The 21,717-nt window shown below is 47.8% G+C and overlaps 1 protein-coding gene across 2 annotated transcripts; it reads left to right on the top strand.

Moving 5' to 3' along the window:
- The first annotated feature begins 1,083 nt into the window (after window positions 1-1,083).
- On the top strand, window positions 1,084-21,017 carry MYL10 (myosin light chain 10). Of its 2 annotated transcripts, none has more exons than XM_066635096.1 (7): window positions 1,084-1,131; window positions 11,381-11,470; window positions 12,943-13,018; window positions 13,314-13,418; window positions 15,205-15,283; window positions 19,902-19,950; window positions 20,645-21,017. In XM_066635096.1, exons 1-7 carry the CDS (start codon window positions 1,129-1,131, stop codon window positions 20,741-20,743), a joined length of 501 nt encoding a protein of 166 aa, XP_066491193.1. In that variant the 5' UTR covers window positions 1,084-1,128; the 3' UTR covers window positions 20,744-21,017. The 2 variants fall into 2 exon arrangements, with proteins under 2 accessions (XP_066491193.1, XP_066491194.1); XM_066635097.1 differs by lacking the exon at window positions 1,084-1,131 and adding an exon at window positions 6,554-6,596.
- Window positions 21,018-21,717: the final 700 nt, after the last annotated feature.

The raw sequence follows: 21,717 nt of genomic DNA, 5'->3' as shown, positions 1-21,717 counted from the left end.
ATTGGTAGTTAGCTCCTTGTCACTCACACACAGAAACCAAGAATAAACTATGATTCAGCGAGCCTTTTCAAGGGACAATTAACAGATTGAGGGTGCAGTCCTAACCAACTTTCCAGTACTGGCATAGCTGTGCGAGTGGGGCAAGTGCTTCATCCTGTAGTTGTGGGGCAGTCACAGAGGCCTCTTCAAAGTAAGGCAATGTTTGTTCGCTTACCTCGGAGTTGTATTGTCCTTACCTCTGCTGGGAAGTTGGTTAGGATTGCGCCCTAAATGTCAATTCCTACTGGAGCATTAAAAAGGCTGCAGAAGAGACAGAATCTACAAGGAGGAAGCTTTTAATTAACATTGCAATAGACCTTTGTTGAATGGGCTTCAACAGACTTTTGTTGAATGGGAACTTATTTCTGAACTAATATTATAAACAGATCTTGGCTGGAGGGAAGGGTATTTCTCAATGATATGGCTCTGTATTAAAAACTGTACAGAATTTCCATCTTAATTCTGTTTCTAGCTAATTGAGCAAAAGCAACCCCATTTCTGCGCTAAAGACCTTCAGAACATGCCTCACAAGGACCCAACTGTGGAGGCATCCCTGATGAGTGGGCTAATACTAACCCACCTTCCAGGGTTGTTGCAAGCATAACAGAGTTAATGTATGCGACAAGCCCCAAAGACCCTATGAATTCCACACATACAGTAGTAGTAATTGCCCAAAATGTATGTCTACTTGCAAAATTACTCTCTCCTATTTTGTGAAAACGTCCTCCCTTTCTCCCTTGCCCTGCCTCATGAAGAACTGGGTGCTTTGTCATTCACTTTGCGAAAAGTCCCTGTGCTTCTGTGAAAGAGTCTCCCCCCCCCCCAGATTTGGTGTGGCTTTGCTAACCAACTGTATCCCATGTGCTGTGTTAATTCTATGGAAGCTAAGCTACCAGTGGGCAGCAAATGTTTGGAACGGCATCAAGGTCCAGTTGTTGCACATTGACGGTCTTGTATCTATTGTCTAAACTTGGAGCGAGCATATTTTTACTCTGGAATGAACCTATATATAGAGGGACAATAGCATTGTGTTTGGGTTGTTTGGCTGGCTGGTTGGTTAACAGAGAAGGTAAAGGGAAGAACTTCAACATGGTAAGCTTTCTGTCTCTTCCTCTCTTCTCTTCCCTAATGGGAATTCAGGTGGACAAATTGTATTTATCTGGGGTTTGATTTTGCATCATTTCCACCTTCTTGATGCAAGCAATTCCTTCCTTCCTTCCTTCCCAGTGAGGAACTCACCATTGAAGACATTTGCCATCTTCGTGTTATGGAGAGTTCCTAGCAATGAAATGTCTAGGTAGACATCTAGAACAAGGGTGAAGGAAAATTCATAGCAAATCTGATTGAGTGTGAACTATAGACCCTTTGAGGTGATGTTGGAAGCAAAGGTATACTTCTCTGCCACCACTGCAGCTACAGAGAGTTGTCCAGAGAATTTGCTCTGAGTTATTCTACTTCTATTACATCTTGGACCTCAGGTGGGTTGAAGGACACCAATGGGGTCCTGCCGTGACCAGTTTGCTAGACCAGTGGTTTTCAGCCAGTGTGCTGCAGCACATTGGTGTGCCAGGAAAGATCCACAGGTGTACTATGGGAGTTTGAAGTACAGCAATTGAAAAATCACCGAAAAACTCTTCCAGGTTCTGTGGTTCTGTTTCTCTGGCAACTGTCCGTAGTAACAAATTGTCTGTCCCTCTTCCTTCAATGGCTCCGCAGACAATTCATTATTACAGACAGTTGCCCTAGAACAGTGGTTCTCAACCTGGGGGTCAGGACCTCCCAATTATCATGTTTGAAAGAGGGTGGCAACCAGCGGTGACACATAGGCGACGGCACATTCCACTTTTGGGTTCTCCCCACTGCCACCGCCGATGGCTACAGGGAGGTAAGAAAGGGGTTTTTATGGGGCTTCTTACCACCCTGTAGTTGGTTGTGGCAGTGGGGTGAACCCAGAAGTGAGGGGCACCGTCACCTATGGGTCATCCATCGTTTTCCAACCCTGACATAAAAGGGCAGGCGGTTGGGAATCACTGCCCGAGAATCAGAACTGTAGAATCTGAGAGAGTCTCCCAGAAGCCAGAAGTGACATCACAAGAGGTAAAGACCATAGAGAAGACCACAGAGGTAAATGAAAACTGCTGTGTTAGATACTTGGGGGATAAAATTGCTCACATCCACTGCAACTCGGGTTCCACACTGACAGCTTCTGTCGATGTACCCTCTGCAACGGTTTGTCCAGTTGTTTTATCTGGACAGCCTGAGAACATGAACAGGATTCTTAGGAGTCTGTGGCCAGCCATGCGCTCACTCAAGCCTTGCCCATTGTGGCTAATAAGAGCTGCCTGGGGAGGGCTGGCCAAGTGGGCAGGAAGTGTTATTAATACATCTTTGTGGCATTAGCCTGTCTGAAATGGCAGTTTTCAGCCCTAGAAAAATAGCCTCCTTGGGTCGCTCTATGCTGGAGCTGCAAACTCCAGGGATTCCTGGATGAAACTGATCAAGAGTGTCTGCTTACCTCTTGAGGAGATGTTGCTAGTCTGGTGTTTTGCTGAACTCTGTGCTTCTAGCACTATCCATTAGGTCTGCCTGTTTGCCAGAATAAAGATTTTCTGGAGGAAAAATCCATTATGGGGTACAAGCAATGATGTGTATGTGCAACCTCCTGATTTTAGAAATGGGTTATGTCAGAATGCCAGATGCAAGGGAGGGCACCAGGATGAGGTCTCTTGTTATCTGGGGTGCTCCCTGGGGCATTTGGTGGGCCGCTGTGAGATACAGGAAGCTGGACTAGATGGGCCTATGGCCTGATCCAGTGGGGCTGTTCTTATGTTCTTATGTTCTCCCTTATCCTCTGGCTGGTGGAGGAAGAGGAACAGGGAATTTCTTACTATACACAGTTGCTCTAGAACAGTGGTTCCCAACCTTTAGGAGCTCGTGGAGCCCTGAGGCAAAACCTGGAATCATCATGGACCACGGGTAGCCACCCCACCCATCCCCAAACCTGCTGCACACACAAAATACTATTAAATTTGTAATATTTAGAAAAGGTTTATTAGAGATTGATTTTATTTATTATTTATTATAGAGAAGATTTGTGGGTTTCTGCCTTTGTTGTTGGTTGTGGCTGTGGGTGGTCTGTTAGCTGCCCTTTTCTGCTAGACCATGGGGAAGTGTTACTCGGCGAGACGCTGGAAGTGACAGAAGGTGATTTTTTTCCCCGCTGAGTCCTCATGGACCACTTCTCATGGTCTCGTGGATGACCTGTGGTCCATGTACTATGGGTTGGGAACCAGTGCTCTAGAAGCAGAGCCGCAGGACTTGAAAGAGTCTCCTGGATGCTGGAAGTTGCATCACAAGAAGTGAAGACCATAGATAAGGCCATAGAGGTAAAAAAAAAAACACTTTGAAAATCGTTGATCTGTGGTCTGTCCTGGGAGTGAGGATCAAAGGGAACAAGCCAAAAATATGGAAGACCTGGGTTATGGGGAGGTAATTGAAGAATAGGAGAGACAGATAAGAACTGGGCAGATAAAAGCCAAGGACAGCTCCAAATGCATCTGATGGCCATGTCTGGTCAGAGAACTCTGGGATAGTATACATGTGTCCCTGGATAACTTTGGTGGGTATGTTGAACAGAGTTGCTGTAAGAACATAACATAAGAAGAGCCCTGCTGAATCAGAACCAAGGGAGCCCGTCTAGTCCAATACTCTCCGTCCTACGGTGGCCAACCAGATGCTTCCAGAAAGTCCACAAGCAGGAGAGAGGCTCTTCTGCTGTTGCTCCCCTGCAGCTGGGAATTGGAGGCAGGCTGTCTCTGAACCTAGCATACAGCCCCAATCATGACAAATGTCCAGCAACAGACATGTCCTCCATGGAGTTGTCAAAGTCCCTTTTAAAGCCATTCAAGCTAGTGGCCAATGCCACTTCTTGTGGCAGGGAATTCCACGGATTAATTTTGTGCTATGTGGAGAAACATTTTCTCCTGCCTGTTCCTGATCTTCCACCAATCTATTTCATTGGCTGACCCTTTGTTCCAACAGGAAGAAGAACCTTCTCTTGATCCACTCTCTCGAAACTGTGTATCTTTTATGAGGCCCTGCCTTGTCACCTGGTTTCTAAATTTGGAAGCCCCCCCCCATGCCATAGCCTTTCCTCGTAAGGATGCTGGGGAGATAATATACAAGAGCTTCAGTGCAAATGATCTTTTAAAAATGTCTTTCCTTTGTGCTTCAGAAATACATTTCCAAAGCAGTTGCAAGTCACAGGGAAGCATCAGACACATTGAAAACAGCAGAAGAAAGGAAGGAAAAGAATACCCCCCCCCCCACTGAATAATGATGGTAATCTTAATGAAAGTGAACAGAGGATGTCTGTACATAAGGAAGTCATCATTCTTTATTAATCAGAGGGAAATGTATATGCAATTATGCTAAACGAACTCTGCAGGGAAGTTTTCCACTCCCAGAGACCCCAGCACTTCCCCCCCACCTCTCACACTTTACGACGTCTTAAAGGATTTATAAATATTACTGCGGCTTTATAGCATCATAATGTTTGGGCAGCTCCGTGATGCTACTTTCAAAGGATTGCAGAGACAAAGCACTCACTCTTGTCAAAAGTAATGCAATAATCATTACAAGGCAGGCAGTTCGAACAGTCCTAAACACACAACGGTCTGCGGAGACAGAGAGTGGGTGAGGGCAAAGAAGAGATTCTGGCAAACAGGAAAACCTCCTGGGCACTGCTAGGTGCACAGAGCTCCTCTTGGGAAAGGCAGGTCTAGTAAGTGTATCACCACTAGAGGTGAGCAGAAAGTCTTGGTACTGATCCCAGGTGTTCTGAAAGAGCCAGGAATGGATCCATTCGGATCTAGCCAAACTTCCGTGTGGAGCGTGGCTTCTGCAAGGGGTTCCTCTGTAGAATCAATAGCTCCAGTACTGATTTGTAAACCTTAAGTAAGGAGAGCTGTTTTATATGGCATTCATGCGTTAATTTAATATATTTATCGCTCTCGCTGCACATTTTTTTTGTGATCTGATGTCTCATGTCATTCAGCACACTAGTTCAGCAATTTTCAACACTGGTGTGCCGCAAACGGTCTGCAGGTATGCTGCGGGAATTTGGTGGAGGGTCATTTATTTGTAGGGCCATTGGAGGATGTGAGCCCCTCTCCCCATGACAGTATGATGTGCCTCATCAATGGTCAAAAAGCTGATGATGTGCCTTGAAAATTTTAATGCTTTGTCAGTGTGCCATGACATGAAACTGGTTGAAAATTGCTGCTGTAGCTTCTGGACACCCCCACGTACCATACAGTGCAGTTGTCAAGTCTGGATATGACCAGGTCACCAATGCCTGTGGTGAACCCAAGTTGGTCACTGAGTTGGTCACGGCAGCTACGGTCACTCCCGAGTCCCTGAGGAGTGCACCTGTGTGTGAGACACTAACCCAGTGTGGACAGCATCCATGGAGAGGGTTGATGGCTACAAGGCAGGACAGGAATGTGCTGGCAAGCTCTGCCCCCTTACCAATGCTCTATGCAGCTCAGTCTCCTCCTTTCCTGGGTGACAACACTGACTTGAGGATGCAAAGTGTGCTGGCTGCCCAGCATTCTACATCACGGGGAGAATTTCCTTCCCAATGTGGTGTTTGTCCTTCAGACAACCACCTTTCTGAGGGAGAGCTGAGATGGAGCTATGAAGTGTGTTGTCTGCTAGGGCGGAAATTGCCTGAACGCTCCCAGGGAGTGTCTGTAGCTACGGAATTGGCTACTGTATTGCCTTGTGCTTGATCCAGATCCCTGGTTGTGCAGAAAGACAGTGCACGCGAACAGCTCTTATCTCCATTCTTATCTTCACACCCATGTGCGGGCATTGGGTGGGCGGGTCCAGTCCGTGGGCAGAGGGTAGGGCTGAGCCAGCCAGCTGTCAGTACCCATCCCTCCATCTATGTGTTGGGTATAGGCACCCCATGTGTCATGCTCAGCTGTTATCTATGCCAGAATCCCCAAGCTCCCACCCCGGTCGAATCAGGGCCCCCTGGGTCCTAGCTTTGTTCTTTCTGCCATCTCCTGCAGGCTGGGCACAGGACTGTCTTGCTTGTGGACAACAGCCTGCTCCCCTGCAGAGACTGTGACGTTTTTGTGCATAGAAACAACTTCCTCCCACTCAGCCCCACATTTCAATGAATCCAATGGCTCTGTGCGACAGTGAATCGAAACACAAAACCCTTTCCCATTCTCAGAGATCCCGGCGTCACTTTGTTGGCATGTGTCATGACATCATACTCTGAGACATTTGGATTAGTTTTATCGTCTAATTATAGCAGAACTGGAAAAAGGAGGACCAAAAGAATTGATCAGAGGTATGGAATGTCGTCCATAAAAGGAGAGGATCGAAAGATTGCAGCACACCAATCTCAAATGGAATCCGTTCCCAGGAGAGGGGAGGACGGGGATGAGAGACTGTGAGGCTGGCCAGGCCATGAGGTGTTCCCTTTGTGACTGTCTCAGACAGCACCCGTTAAGGGATGGCATTTGGGGGGAAGCAGCAAACAGGTGAGGCCAGCTCTTCTCAGCAGAAAAACAAGTGTGCTAAATCCTGCTAATGGCTCATCTAGTCAGTGGCATAGCCAGAGGGGGTGGCACAATAATGTCTGTGCATTGCCATCAAAGCCACAATAGCTCTCATGGTAAGTGTGAGGGGCCGCTACCATGGCATGTCTCAGTGCCTGCAATACATACTGCACCACCCTGTAGAAGTTCCATTTAACCATCATTTTGTCACTTAACCATGGTTAGCAGGCATTGTAACAAGCACCCAGGGGTGAACTATTGCATAATCATGGACAAAGTGCAGTGGCTCATGACCCAACAGAATGGACTGGCATGAAATGAGGAGGGAGGCAAGAATATGGGTGCATTAGTAGGTCACCTTTATTGGGATAATGAAATACAATCAGTTGGAATGGAAATCTAAAAGATAAGGCCATGCAGCAAACACAACAGTTGTTCACTCAAGTGGACCCTCAACAGCAATTTCTAGGTAGAAGGAATGAGAAAGAGAAAATCCTTGCATGGAAAAAGGGGCACATAACAGAGAAGGGGACACATAACAGCACAAATGGAGGAGGAGGAGGAGACAAAGGATGGGGAGGAGGGCGCCAGGATGCAGGTCTCTTGTTACCTGGTGTGCTCCCTGGGGCATTTGGTGGGCCGCTGTGAGATACAGGAAGCTGGACTAGATGGGCCTATGGCCTGATCCAGTGGGGCTGTTCTTATGTTCTTAACTACAATTCCCAGGAAGCCTTGCAGGTCTCTTGTTATCTGGTGTGCTCCCTGGGGCATTTGGTGGGCCGCTGTGAGATACAGGAAGCTGGACTAGATGGGCCTATGGCCTGATCCAGTGGGTCTGTTCTTATGTTCTTAACTACAATTCCCAGAAGGCCTTGCAGGTCTCTTGTTATCTGGTGTGCTCCCTGGGGCATTTGGTGGGCCGCTGTGAGATACAGGAAGCTGGACTAGATGGGCCTATGGCCTGATCCAGTGGGGCTGTTCTTATGTTCTTAACTACAATTCCCAGGAAGCCTTGCAGGTCTCTTGTTATCTGGTGTGCTCCCTTGGGCATTTGGTGGGCCGCTGTGAGATACAGGAAGCTGGACTTGATGGGCCTGTGGCCTGATCCAGTGGGGCTGTTCTTATGGATGGGGAGTCACAGGGGCCTTCTCAAGGTTTGGGGACATTTGTTGGATAGGAAAGTTGGATAGGATTGGGCCCTAAGTGGGTTGGCAGCTGTGAGATACAGGAAGCTGGACTAGAAAGGCCTATGGCCTGATCCAGCAGGGCTCTTCTTATGTCCTTCTGTTCAGCTGACAAGTTTGGGCACCAGGATGCAGGTCTCTTGTTATCTGGTGTGCTCCTTGGGGCATTTGGTGGGCCGCTGTGAGATACAGGAAGCTGGACTTGTTGGGCCTATGGCCTGATCCAGTGGGGCTGTTCTTATGTTCTGAACTACAATTCCCAGGAAGCCTTGCAGGTCTCTTGTTATCTGGCGTGCTCCCTGGGGCATTTGGTGGGCTGCTGTGAGATACAGGAAGCTGGACTAGATGGGCCTATGGCCTGATCCAGCAGGGCTCTTCTTATGTCCTTCTGTTCAGCTGACAAGTTTGGGCACCAGGATGCAGGTCTCTTGTTATCTGGTGTGCTCCTTGGGGCATTTGGTGGGCCGCTGTGAGATACAGGAAGCTGGACTTGTTGGGCCTATGGCCTGATCCAGTGGGGCTGTTCTTATGTTCTGAACTACAATTCCCAGGAAGCCTTGCAGGTCTCTTGTTATCTGGTGTGCTCCTTGGGGCATTTGGTGGGCCGCTGTGAGATACAGGAAGCTGGACTAGGTGGGCCTGTGGCCTGATCCAGTGGGGCTGTTCTTATGTTCTTAGGAGAATGTAGGAAAATCAGGAGGGTTGCACAGGGGTAATAGGGTAGAAGAGCCAGGGATTCTGTGGAGGAGAGAGAGATGAAAGGCTGGGGGAGAAAAAGGAGACATATGACTCCAAGGAGGCCTTGAATGACTGCAGATCTTAAAGAAAAGGTTCTCCGTGAACACACGAAAAGTGTGTTCTCCCAGGCATTGGTTGCCATTCACTTGCTTGTTACTGAGTGCACTGATTTTGGAATCAATCATGATACAAATGCTCACTCCCCACTTAGAAATCAATCGTGGCTGAACAGCCCCACCCAGGCAAGACGTGCGCCATCCCAAGCCTTACCTTGCCCCAAACGGGGTGATGATTCACGTTCTCCGCTTATTTGTTTCCATTCACAAGCCTTCTTTTTTCTCTGACTTCTTAACCCAGAAAGTCAGGAGAAATGCAAAGAATTTTTGCAAAGGAATCCCAGAAAAAATCAAGGGGTGGGGTGGGGTGGGGGGGGATAACTTGACTGGGATGATGCACCTGGGGGTTAGTCTTTGGTTTCATCATCACACGCTGATTAAACAAACAAACAAACAAACAAACAAACAAACAAACAAACAATGAGCACAAAGAGTTCTTAGAAGTCCAGGCAATCTATGAGGCTGCAATGATTTGGGAAACAGCAGGCAGAATTCTAGGTCCTAAGACAACTTCCTGTGTTGACTTCCATTGGCATCTGCTTCAGTTCCAGTTATCCTCTATTTATGATACGCACCCTTCTTTATCTGGTCCTGACACATCAGCATTTTGGCTGTATTGTTGCCCTTGGAAGGGGAACTTGTTGCCCTTGCCTTGTTGAACTTGTGTGCGTTTAGAGTTGCCAATCTTCAGCGCACTCCCCTGAACATTCAGTGGTGTGGGAGTGACTGCATCTCTTGCATCTCAAGGTACACTTGCATGTCACAGAAAACTGCCTTCAAGCCCAATCCTATAATATCCCAACGCCAGTACTAGCATCATCACTGGGTGCCATAAACGTGCCGTGAAGCACGTTTATGGCACCAGGAAAACAAGCAGAGCCAGTGCTGCACCTGAGCCAGTCGGTGCTGCGCTCAGCACCAGGAGGCCAATACTGGGGCAGTGCCAGGCAGTGGTGTGGGAGGGGAGGCGTTCTGGGGTGAGGAGATGAACTGGGGCGGGAGAAAGTCGGGGCAGGCAGAGCCCTGCTCTGTCAGATTCTATGTTCCATGTTGGGCTGAAATGCCTGACATAGAGCTCCTCCAGTCTGCACAGGCAAAATAACCAGTGCATACTGGAGAAGATCAATTGCAGCCCCTGAACCCTTAGTTGGGGGAAGGGTATGAAAGTCCTCTTCCCCCAAGGAGATCTCCAGCAGTCCCGGCAGAGCCACTGGATACAGCAGCAGATACAACCCAGTGGCACCACTGCTGTTAGAATTGAACTGCCCATCAGGCCATTGGTTCACCTACCTCAGTGCTATCCATTCTTTGGGCTGCAGCAGGGATGGCGACTGCCTGGATGCCTTTAAAAGGGGATTGGACAAGTTTCTGGAGCAAAAATCCATTACGGGGCACAAGCCATGATGTGTATGTGCAACCTCCTGATTTTAGAAATGGGTTAAGTCAGAATGCCAGATGTAGGGGAGGGCACCAGGATGAGGTCTCTTGTTATCAGGTGTGCTCCCGGGGGCATTTGGTGGGCCGCTGTGAGATACAGGAAGCTGGACTAGATGGGCCTATGGCCTGATCCAGTGGGGCTGTTCTCATGTTTTTATGTTCTTATGATGGTAACATGCCAAATCTCTGCTTGATACTATCTGAGTTCCATCACGTCTGTGCTACAAAAATTAATGAATGAACCCCAAATAAACACTATGGTCCTTGCACAGTGCCATGAAGCCCAGAAGTGCAGGACTTCTGGTTTCATTTATAGGGACAGCACATTCACTTTGGACAAGAACCAGTGGTTTCCGATCCCACTTCGGATCAGTAAGATTTACAGAGATGAACAGACCATCACAGGAGAAAATAGATTTTGTTCAAACTAGATGACCTTGTTTGGATGTTAACAGATTTTTTGGAGGCAGTAATTTCCATCACAAGGCTTATTTTTGGCTATTGAATTCTGTAGTGCCCACTGGTAATATTATCGGATTATGGGATGGACTTGTGTTGTGGGAGCATTTTGGACAGTACTTGGAATTTATTATCACCCATAAAAATATTAGTGGCTGAATCTTGGAGGAAGCTGTAGGTCTTGTGATGCAAAGAGTGGTCATGCCAGATATGGGATATTGCCAAAATGTCAGGCTGCCCAAATATGTAAGATTAAGGAAGGGGAAGTTGGAAAAGAACAGGCTATTGAAGAGCAAATGAAGTCAGCATGCAGAGGATAGAACTGAGTGAAAAGTCAGGGCGGGATGCTGGGACACTGACCCTTGGTGGGAGAATTGGAGCACCAAAGATGTTTTCTCTTTGGAACCACTTTGTTTTGGGGGTGCCAGTTTGATCATCCCTTGGTCAATTCAGGCCAGATTTGTCTCTTTTGAGATGCATTCATGGGATGCAAATTAGTTCCCCCCACTCAGTAGCATTGCTAGGGAGGTGTGGGCCGCACCAGGCGATACGCACAGGGGGAGGTGGCATCACTAGTGACCAAAATTGCTAAAATTGAGGTTTGTAGGAATAACACCATCATGTTATATACCATTCGATATGTCATTTAGCAGTGAAAAAACTGTGTTGAAATATCTCTGTTCTATCAAAGGTTATGGCCCAAAAACCAGAAGACAAAAATGGAACTGTCTTATGTAACAAAAAAAGTACGTTTCCATAATTCAAAACGGACCAGTGAGACTGATTGTTAGATGACCTACTGCTAGAGGTGATCTTGCTTTTCACTTGATAGGCCCCCAAAGTGGCAAAGCGGAAGAAGGAAGGTGGCGGCTCCAACGTGTTCTCCATGTTTGACCAAAGCCAGATTCAGGAATTTAAAGAGGTACGTTCTTTTTAAGGACCGCAACCGTCTTCTTAGACTTTTTTCCCCCCTGTACGTCCCACCGCCACGAGCAGAACTGGCTTCCCCCTTTGAAATAAACACAGCCCGACATTAGAGCTGCAAGCTTTCATCAATTAATTGGCGTGATTAAGGGAATAAAGCTTTAATTGTAAGGATGTTCTTTAATAAGTGATTTGCAGGGACCATCTGTTCTGGTTTGTAAATAATTTGGGTTTGCCAGATTGTTTTTCTGTCCACTGAATGCTGGAGTTGGTTGACTGAGAGCCCTGCTTACTCTGTTGGGCTTTGGCATGTATTCAGGGCTGGCCCAGAATCTCACAACTGTCCCGCTGACCTTGCCAGCCTTCCAGCTGCCTCCACTTTGCCTTCTCCTTGATGCTTTCACCCACCACTCTCTTCCACACTTGCTTTTCTCCATTCTCTTCTTCCTTTTTGAATCTAAGGAGTAGCAGCGGGAGTGGGCAGATGGAGGTGGACATCCCTCACCAGTCTGTTGCCCGAGGCAATCGCCTCAGCTGACCTCATGTTGGGGCCAGACCCGTGCATGATGCTGTGGTGCTTGAGAAGCGCCAGAGGCCAGAGGCCAGCGGCCTCGCCTTTCTTTTTTTGGTTTCATTTATTCTCGAAAATTCACTCCCCAGCTTGCTAAGCATTAGAAATAAAACTCAACGTGGCTCACAAAAACCGTAAATCAACTGACAAGATTAAAACAGGATCACATTAAAACAACCTACAAAGCAGCAAAAGAAATCTAGTGAAATCACGAGAAATCTAGTGAATAACAAGAAAACACCATTAGATTCAACTTCTAGAGAACCTGGAGATGGAGGAAGCTGAACCCTCAAGTAGTACCCACTACTAGCAATTCACACTGAAAAGTTTAAAATTCCCACCAAGGCAAAAGGAGGGACAAATATTTGTCAGGGTCGCTATGCCCTGATAGAGAGCTGCACATGGTCCCTCACATGCAAGCCTTCCTATGTGCAGGATACCAGAGCAGACCTTTAAATGTTTCTTCATGAATCCATACCTATCTGTTGTGCCTAATGATCTCCCAACACATAAATCCCTCTTGGCTAGCAGCATTGTTAAGCCACCCCAAAGTCTCCTGACTAAACTAGCAGCCTGCCCAGTATGGAGTTGGGTCAAAGCCAACCCTCTGGGCTGCAAATGGTTCCGGCTTTTAACTCAAAACGTCTTGGATGACAGCCGAGCCTTATCGAACCCCGAGCTGGAAGAAAGACTGTTCTCGGGTTGCCTACCACAACTTGGACTGGGTCTGTAAATCCCTGCACAGCCTTTTCTAGAACATCAACCGTCAGATAGTGGGAGCAGAGGCCGAAGTTCAGACGAAAATCCTTGGAATAAGATTAGGGAGGGCTATATGTGTGTCCTCATTGCTGAATGTTGGAGGGTATTGCTTTTGTTGGTGATTTTATTTTGTTTCAAAGGCCTTCACGATCATGGATCAAAACCGAGATGGCTTCATTGACAAGGCTGACCTGAGAGACACTTTTGCAGCACTAGGTAACTGCAAGCACCTCATGCCCTTGCCCAATCATTCAGCACACCACTGAAAAGGGGCACCTTGTGTCCAAGGCACAAAAAGTGAGACTGACAGTTCATTGCCAAGAGGCAAAGAGCTTCTGCAAAGGTCTCCACCAAATTCGGGATGTGCTCCAATTCAGGGGAACAGCACTGCTTCGGAGGAGAGAAAACTGCTTTTCCCAACCATGTGGAATGATGATGATGATGATGATGATGATGATACTGCATGCATTAACTTATCACTAAACATCACAGAAATGTGGTTGACCTGCAGGCCGCCTGAACGTCAAGAACGAAGAGTTGGAGGCAATGATCAAGGAGGCTCCAGGCGCCATCAACTTCACGGTCTTTCTGACTATGTTTGGGGAGAAGCTGAAAGGTGAGGGGCAGTCAGTGACAGATGGGTGGTGGGGAGCACAGATCTGCCTGGCCAAAGATGGCCCACTTCTCAGATGGTTCGAGGGCCCGGGTGTCTTTCCCAGCTGTACGGCCTGCAGAAATTGAAGAGTGAAACTTTTCCTGAGTCCTCCATGCCAGGAAAAGCTACCGCTTTGCAACTTGCAATATTAAACGTGGGAGGAAACGTGACGAATCAGCTGACACCTGAAATTTTCAAGTTAAATTGATTGAAAGAGCAAGATCTCCTTTCTGATGGCCACAGGGGCCTGAGAGTGGGGGGCTCAACGGACGTCCCTTCCTTGTGCTCCAACCGTCTCAGTTCCCTGGCGCCAGTGGGAGTCCAGTGCTTCATCCCCATGATGGACTTCCTCCCATGCATGGCAATGCCCTGGGCAGTGGGCAAGGCGCTGAACCATTGCCCCACACCTAGGTTTTTTGGCTATAACTTTGGATATAATGGAGATATTTGCACATGGTTTCTTTCATTGCATCCTGCATGAAATCACACATCGATTGATGTATAGCATGCTGCTATTGTTCAAAAATACCAAGATTTTAAAAATTTTGGCCAGTAGTGGTGTCACACCCCCACCCCTGTGCATGTCACCCACATCCCCTGCACCCCATAGCAAGGCCACTGGTTCCATCACTAAGTGCCAGCCTCCTTCCCTCCACCCAACATGCACCCCAAAAAAACACATTTTAAAAGTCCTCAGCTTGGGGGAGGCTTTCGTCTGCCTTCTCACTGAAAACAACACCACAATGTCCTCTCTGATCCTTCCGCCCTCCCTGCTTTGAAGTGTGGTGATGTGGCAAGCATTCTCTATTGATTAGCTGGCACATAAAGTGGTCTGTTTGATGCTGGGTAGCATCGCTATGTGGTGCACAAATTACATTTCTTCCAAGTCCTTGTTGAAAGGAGAGCCATGTGGTTGGCATTAACGCAGAATGCTTATTTTTTTTTCCCCTCCTCAACGTTAGCTGTTCATTTGGCATCGGAATATAGATTGTTGTTCAAAGTTTCCAGCTTGTTCCCATACAAGCCCGGCCGCTCCCTTTTCCCCACCCCGGCAAACCTTTGATGGCTTTAAATCGATTTCTAGCACAACTAATTTTGCCCGATAGGAGATCTTCTGACTCCAAATTTATTGCACTGGCCTCGGCTCCAGCAGGAACAGGTCTCAGGCTTGCCACTGCAAGTTCCTTGCCAGCTCCGTTCTTCTCGGTTGGATAATTGTGCTACGAAATGACTTACCCTCCGCTAAGCCAATTAAGGAAGTGGGCAAGATGCTTTAAAAACACGCACACCAAAGTTTGTTTTGCAGAATAAATCCAGTGAGAAGTCTATCACTAAACAGATCTATTTTCCCCTTGTGATCAAGGAGAGGAAACTCAAAGGGTGATAATTACTGTACCTACAGTCAGATGCTGGGGGGGAACCTACAGAACCAACCTTTGGTCCATCTAGCTCAGTATTCTTGACACTGATTGGCAGTGTCTCTCCAGGATCTGTCCCAGTCCTGCTTGGGTCGGGACTGGACCCGGATTTTCCTGCCTGCAAAGCAGGTGCTCAGGGGATCAGTACCCTCCTGATTTTGCAGCCTAAAAGTGCACACCATCCAACACTTCACAGATGGACAGAGGGGACAAACTGGGAGGTTTGTGGTACCTCCCAGTTCTCCCAGACCCACGTGCATGTGTGAACCAGCTGCTGCAAGATCAGAAAGAGCATTTTAAGTATATATGTCTTCTTGTTTCCCTCTTAGGCACAGATACAGAAGAGATCCTTTTGAATGCTTTTAGGGTTTTCGACCGAGAAGGAAAAGGTTCCATAAAAGCCGACTAGTAAGTTTAAAACATTTCCTGTCTGCCCCCTTTCCCTTTGCTTTCATCAGATTCACATCTTGCCGCCAGTCTCTAATGTACGGTGCTTGGGGTGACGAAGACTCTGATGTTGATCGGCAGGGCTCTGCAATGGTTCAGAATGCTCAGTGGCTCAAACACTTTGTAGTCCAATTTCTGTGAGGGCATGGAAAGTTGTCACGTTGGCTGGGACAAATGGCTTCAAGACAGCAGTCTCTGCTTCCTCAGCTGGACACAATGAAAAGCTCTCTATGAGTCTCATCCTGGTTCTGTCCTCAGACTCTTCTCCTAAGCAATTTGCATAGTCTGGACAACTGATTTTATCCAGCCGCCTGTGGAGGTTGTCTTTTCCGGGTAGCAGGCATAGGAGATTAGCAGTGATTTACCAACCCAGCATCGAATTTATCCTGCATGTAATCAGTGACTGATAAGAGAACCACAGAATTCAAATTCTTGGTGACAGCTGAACCATGAAATCCTGTAATTTCCTCACTGCCTGTACTGATTCAGTGCATATCATCCACCTAACTGTTACGTGGACAATTGCATTGGGTGCCTGGTTATTGAATGAGTTACTCAGAGCCAAGAGCCACTGTTTGTGTTTGGGATCTGAAATCTCTTGGTTGCCTTGAAGTTGAACTGGAGCTAATTCCCCAAGCTAATTCCCCAAACTAGTTGAACTGGAGCTAATTCCCCAAACAAGCTCCAGTTCAACTTCAAGGCAACCAAAAGATTTCAGATCCTTTGCGGTGTTAGGTTTGGGTTCAGTTCAATTCCTTGAAGAAGGTGGACTGCATGGAATAGGGGATCGAACCGCAAGACTTTCAAGTTCCTATCCCACTCTATCATCCCACGATTCTATAAGGGTCCAATCCTGTTTGCGCAGTGTGCCGCTCAGTCTGCTGTTCTGTGGAGAGTGGATGTCAGTGCAAAGTACCGGAAGCCATGCAGACTGGCTGACAACTAGGGTATATGCATCCTGGATGATTGTGTCTCGTGTCTATATGTAAATATATATATATATATATATGTACGCAGATGTCCGATACTGGGATATATTGGACCAGGATACATTTGTCCAGGGCACAATGTTCCTGTCACTTGCTATATAACCTGGATGGGTTTGGGATGTATGTCCATCTCTCTCTCTCTCTCTCTCTCTCTGTGTGTGTGTGTGTGTGTGTGTGTGTGTGTGACCTTTTTCAAGCAGGACAATTCTGCAGCACACAGACACACAAAGACACACTCGCCCGACCCGCCCAGTCTTAATAGACAATTGCATCAGCCACCACACAATGGAACAGAATGTTTGCTTACTAGACCCGAGGGTTATGTTGATCACTGCAGAACAAACCATTAAATCAATTCCATGACCATACTTGAGGCTGAGCTTCCTTAAGACGAGACATTTGACTCTAATAATTTTCTAGAGTGGGCTCACCCAATGCTTTGAAAGTCTTATCCCTTTCAAGATGAGGATTGCTATTAATTAATAATACTTCTGCCTATTTAAAAAAGAAGAGGGAGAGGGTGACACTGGGATACCCCTCCCAGATCTGGCCATGCTTGATGTTTCCAGCTAAGGAACAGCCTTTCAGGGTATTTCATTTTTTCCACTGTGTGTTTTCGCTTCTTGCTTGCAAACTCCACACTCACTTGGAGGCCTTGGAGCTGATTTCCAGCGTGATGTCGCTGTTTTCATTCACCATTTTTACAGAGATCACACAACCCTCTGTGGTTTCGAAGGTGAGATGGGCAAAATCCTTCTCATCCATTGATTCAAAAAAGCCAGTACAGCTTTTAGAAAGGGTCGGAGATTCAGGTTGCAATGTCCTATAGAGATCTATGGGGCTTACGCACAAGTAAGGAACACAAGAACAGTATGGTGGAGTGGTTGGACCAGGAAGAGCTGAGTTCAGGTCTCTTCTCAAGCTGCTTTGCTCCCTGGATGACCTTGGCTCAGTTGCTGTCTCCCTCTCCCAGCCTACTTACCTCCCAGGGAATAGAGCTTACCTCCAAGCTCTGCAGTGGGCCAACCACTGCAGAAATCAGAGTGCGGTGAAGAAGTGGCTGTTCTGAGCAGTGGCTTACAGTAATTGGTGGTGATGTGGTCACTTCTTCGCCCTGCTCCGAGCTCTGCAGCGGCCGGGCCAAGCTGTGGAGGGTCTGGAAGGTGTATGAGGGCCTTGTGCTGGACCTAGGACTTGACACCAGTGAAGGAATTTAAGGAGTGACATGACTTGAGCAAAGCGGAATGGTTGTAGCTGCAAGCTGCTGGATGGAGGTGAGAGGCTGAGATGGAAGACCCCTGAGGAGGACATGGTACTGGCCCCAGGAAAGAGTCCAGCTGGCGCCCCACTTCAAGGCTGATGGGCCCTGGTCTCTGTAGATTCATTTGGAAAACCTTTGATGTTCTTTCATTGGTATTTTTATCCCACCCCCCCACCCCCGACAAACAATTAATATGGAAAACAACAACTGAAGGGGGAAAAAAGCACACAGCTTCTCATGTTGGAAAATTTGACTCTTCCTTCCTTCCCCAATAAAATAAATAATGGAAACGGTGCCTGGTTCTTTGCTGGGGCCTTCCCATGTGTGGTGATGCCAGAGGCTGCTGGGATGTGCATCAGAAGCTTGTAGTCACGTTTGATCTTCTAGCTCCTCCTGCCCCCCTCCAGCCCTCGCTCCAAATTCTTTCCAAAAACACTGTATAGCCATGAAAAAGGAAGATGCCTGCAACAGCAAACCTCATTGCTCCCTCCATCCTCCTGATGGAGCTGCTGGATGAGACTCCTGGGAAGCAAACGCAACTGAGAGTCTCACAGTGCCCTGAAGACTAACAGTTGGGTTGTGGCAGGGCCCCCTTGGATGCACAAGTGGGTTAGCTGCAGCTGACCGATGGGTGCAGGGACAAAAATGCACAGCAAACCAGAGTAGGGTCAACAAATCATGAAATGTAAACAATACGGGCTCTGCACCCAATAGTCCCATTCCTGTGTCCAAGAGTTGCCAGCCAGATGCCTCTGGGAAGTTTGTAAACAGGAGGGGTTCCTCTTCTGCTGTCTGTTCTTCAGACTTAAACAGCTTCTCAACATCCAGCTTCCACCTTGGTGTATCCTGGCTCCTGGCCATTGTGGTAGAGCTCTCCTCCTCCCCCATTCATGTGTCTAATCCTCTTTTGCTAAGACCGTAAGCTCGCATGGAACAGATCCAAGGTTCACCCGCTCTAGCCTCCTCTTGTTCACTGTGACGAAGTAGATCCTTCCAGAAAGCTCACCAGAAGGGCACAATGGCCACAGCCCTCCCCTGTTCTTTGCTCTGGACACCTGGCATCCAACAGCCTTCTGCTGTTGAACGTGGAGGCTCATCATGGCTCGAAGCCAGAGATGGATCCCTCTTGCCCCATGGGTTTGTTTAACCCTCATTCGGCAACAGGGAAAAGCAAAATGTTTCTGGTTACCCCAGATAGATTTTGTGGTGCTTGCAAATGAATCCCAAGAATGGTATTTGATAATAGAAGTTGGCACGTGTCACAACACGTGCAGATATTAACGCACATAGAACACAGCCTGTGGTGTCTTGTGGCATGCGTTGATTCTCTGAACGCTGCCTGGTCATAGTGCGGTTCTCAACAATGTCCTGATGATTTCAGTGAGACTCCCAGGTAAGTTTTAAATTCAGGAAGGACTAAAAATCAGGGCTTCTACCCACTTATCACTTTGGACCAATGGTTTACACCGGCTGTGCTTGACAAGAACAATAGGAAAGACATCGTAATGGGGCACTCATTCGGGGGTGTCATGCACCCCGCAGCCAGTGACCATGTCTGAAAAGGGATGATGTGCAGCGCCACTAACTGTAGAGTTCTTGCAAAAATAAAAAAAAAGTGTTTGGAAGGGGGGTAGGAAATTTCCCCTAAACATAGGTGGGCGTCACTCTACTTCTGAAGCCATAAAGGATGGTGGTCATTGGTACATTCAGTGACAGTTGAATTCCTTGTCTGAAATGAATGAGGCCATTTGGGGAGGCAACACTCAACACTCAAAGAGCCCCTGGATGGGGACAAGAAGTAGAGACCCGAGTGAGGGAGGAAGGACATTCCTGAGACCAAGAAGGCAGCATTGTTTCCAAAGCAACATGAAGGTCATGTTTCTTGGCCCCTTGAGAGGGGCTGTCCTCCTATGCATGTACATAATGCAGAGAGGGGTATTTAAACAGTGAGAAAGAAAACTCAGGAGAAGATGTCCTTGCTGGCAGCCTGGCTATGGGGGAGGAGCTGGCAGTTCTTCCATTTGTCTGTCCCGAATCAACTGCCAGTCACTTTCACAGAGAGGTTCTTCCTAAGCAGAAACCTCCTGGCCCACCCAGAGATGTTCCTGCAGGTCAAGTGAAGTGGCAGCTGGAGTGACTGGGAGGTGCACATCAAGGAATGAAGCTCTGCTGTCCCTTCAGTGATCATGGAATGAGCTCCTCTCCACACCCAATAACTTCACATCAGCCAAGTCCCTGTTGCCTTCAAGAGTAGCGTCAGCCTGCCACAGCCCTGAGGCTTGTGCTTTGTTGTCCTCAAAACGCTTCCTTTGCTTTTCTTTTCCACCAGCATGAAAGAGATGCTCATGACCCAGGCAGATCGATTCTCTGAAGAAGAGGTAAGGGGGTCGTAATGGGGTGGTCCAACTTTCACCGCCAAGGGGGCCACAGTGCCACGGCCCCACTTCCAGGGTGCAAATGCGGAAGTAATTGGCGGTGATGACGTGATGGTGCCACCGCCAATTACTTCTGGGTTCTGAGCCGCCTAATTCACTCCGAAGAAGGCAACAGCAGGAGAAGCAGGCAGAGGAGAAGGAGGGGGTGTGTGCGGCAGGGTTCTCAAGGGCTGCCAAAAGAGGCCTCACAGGCCGCCTGTGGCCCAAGGGCCATATGTTGGGCCACCCTGGGTTGTACGGAGCAGGCACGCCTTGACTTTGCGAGCCATAGATACGTACGGCAGCCCCACCAGCTCCCCTTGGGATATCCCAGTGTACCTGGTCACAGGATCTGACAGGGGTTCTGCTGGGAACAGACCAAGCAGTTTCCTCAAGAGATCCTTGATGGATCTCAACCTGTTTTCCACAGCAGCCAAATCACATCAGCAGGACCTGAAGGCAGAAACCCTCTCCATTCCCAGCATGCTGTCTCTGAAACTGCAGATGGCCTATACCCAGCCTGCTGTTGTTTTCCTAGGGGGAATGTATAAATGAGGCCCTCGAGGACCTGGAGCTGCTTGCAATTCTGCATGTGTCTGTGTGCATAGCCAAGGGTGCTGTCCTTCCAAACCTTTATTTTCTACTTATCATTCCTCAGGTCAAGCAGGCGTTTACTGCATTTCCTCCAGATCCTGCTGGTAACCTTGACTACAAGAACCTCGTCCACGTCATCACACACGGCGAGGAGAAGGACTAACGGACATTGCGATGACCTGGCAAGAAAGCAGTCGGCCACTGCCGTGGAGCTGGGGTGTGCAAAACAATCGCCGTGAGATTGAAACCATGACACTCGGTGTCCCTTTTTGTGAATGCTGAAATCTCATTTGTGTTCTTTCCCCCCTCTTCTCGCCTTCGCATATTCTCGTTTTCTGTTGTTCTTGTCAGCGGTCTAAATATGGAATGTTCTTGATGAACTAGCTCTTTTGTGACTTGTTGACACTTCTAATGTTCACCAGATGGTTTACTGGCTGCCGTGATGTTCCTTAACCTCTTCTCTTTCCTTTATTAAACACTGAGAGGTCGATGAAAAAAAACAAAACAGAAAAGCATTGTCCTCTCTTCCCTCACTGGGGAAAGAAAGGCTTTGGTGTAATGAACACTCAAGTCTATTTATGAACCTCCAGCGGGCCTTGCTTTGATCTAAGGATCGCCCCCAGGACCTGTTGGAAGTTTCAACACCCGGCTCCACAACCTGTAATAGGATAGTCATCATTTTTATCAAAGTGTCACCTACATCCAGCTACTAATTGTGACTCTTACCCTAGAAGGTCTTCCCAAAGACTGGTAGAGGATGTTTACATTGTAGAACAATATGCTAGAACTCTCTCCCCACCCAAGCGCACGTGAGATCTTCCCCTTCCTTCCACAATCAGAACATGATTGAGAAGTTTTACAGCCCATGTGAGTCTTGACTTTTTATGTGCAGGAACACTGGTCATGGCTAGCTCCAGATTTGGAGAGATCCTTGGCAAAATATAATCTGTGCCCTTCCACTGCCTGCATGGCTGTTGTCTACTGCAGCAGCAGAAGCTCCTTACCCACCAGAAAGGAGAGTCATGCTCCACTGAGAACCCATCTCATCTTGGAATGGGGTACTAGATAGTAATTTTTGAATCAAAAGTTGACAATCCTGTTGGGGTCGGTGAATCAACCTTGCTGTGCCATACCAGG

The sequence above is a fragment of the Tiliqua scincoides genome, chromosome 8 (genome assembly GCF_035046505.1).
Source record: "Tiliqua scincoides isolate rTilSci1 chromosome 8, rTilSci1.hap2, whole genome shotgun sequence".
NCBI classification, from domain to species: Eukaryota; Metazoa; Chordata; class Lepidosauria; order Squamata; family Scincidae; genus Tiliqua; species Tiliqua scincoides.
Note: the sequence above shows the minus strand (reverse complement) of the source record. Positions and strands in the feature narration are given on the sequence as shown.

Coding starts and splice junctions, on each gene's coding strand:
- MYL10 (XM_066635096.1), top strand. Junction 11,471..12,942: donor AGATTCAGGAATTTAAAGAG/GTACGTTCTTTT, acceptor TTTGTTTCAAAG/GCCTTCACGATCATGGATCA. Junction 13,019..13,313: donor AGACACTTTTGCAGCACTAG/GTAACTGCAAGC, acceptor GTTGACCTGCAG/GCCGCCTGAACGTCAAGAAC.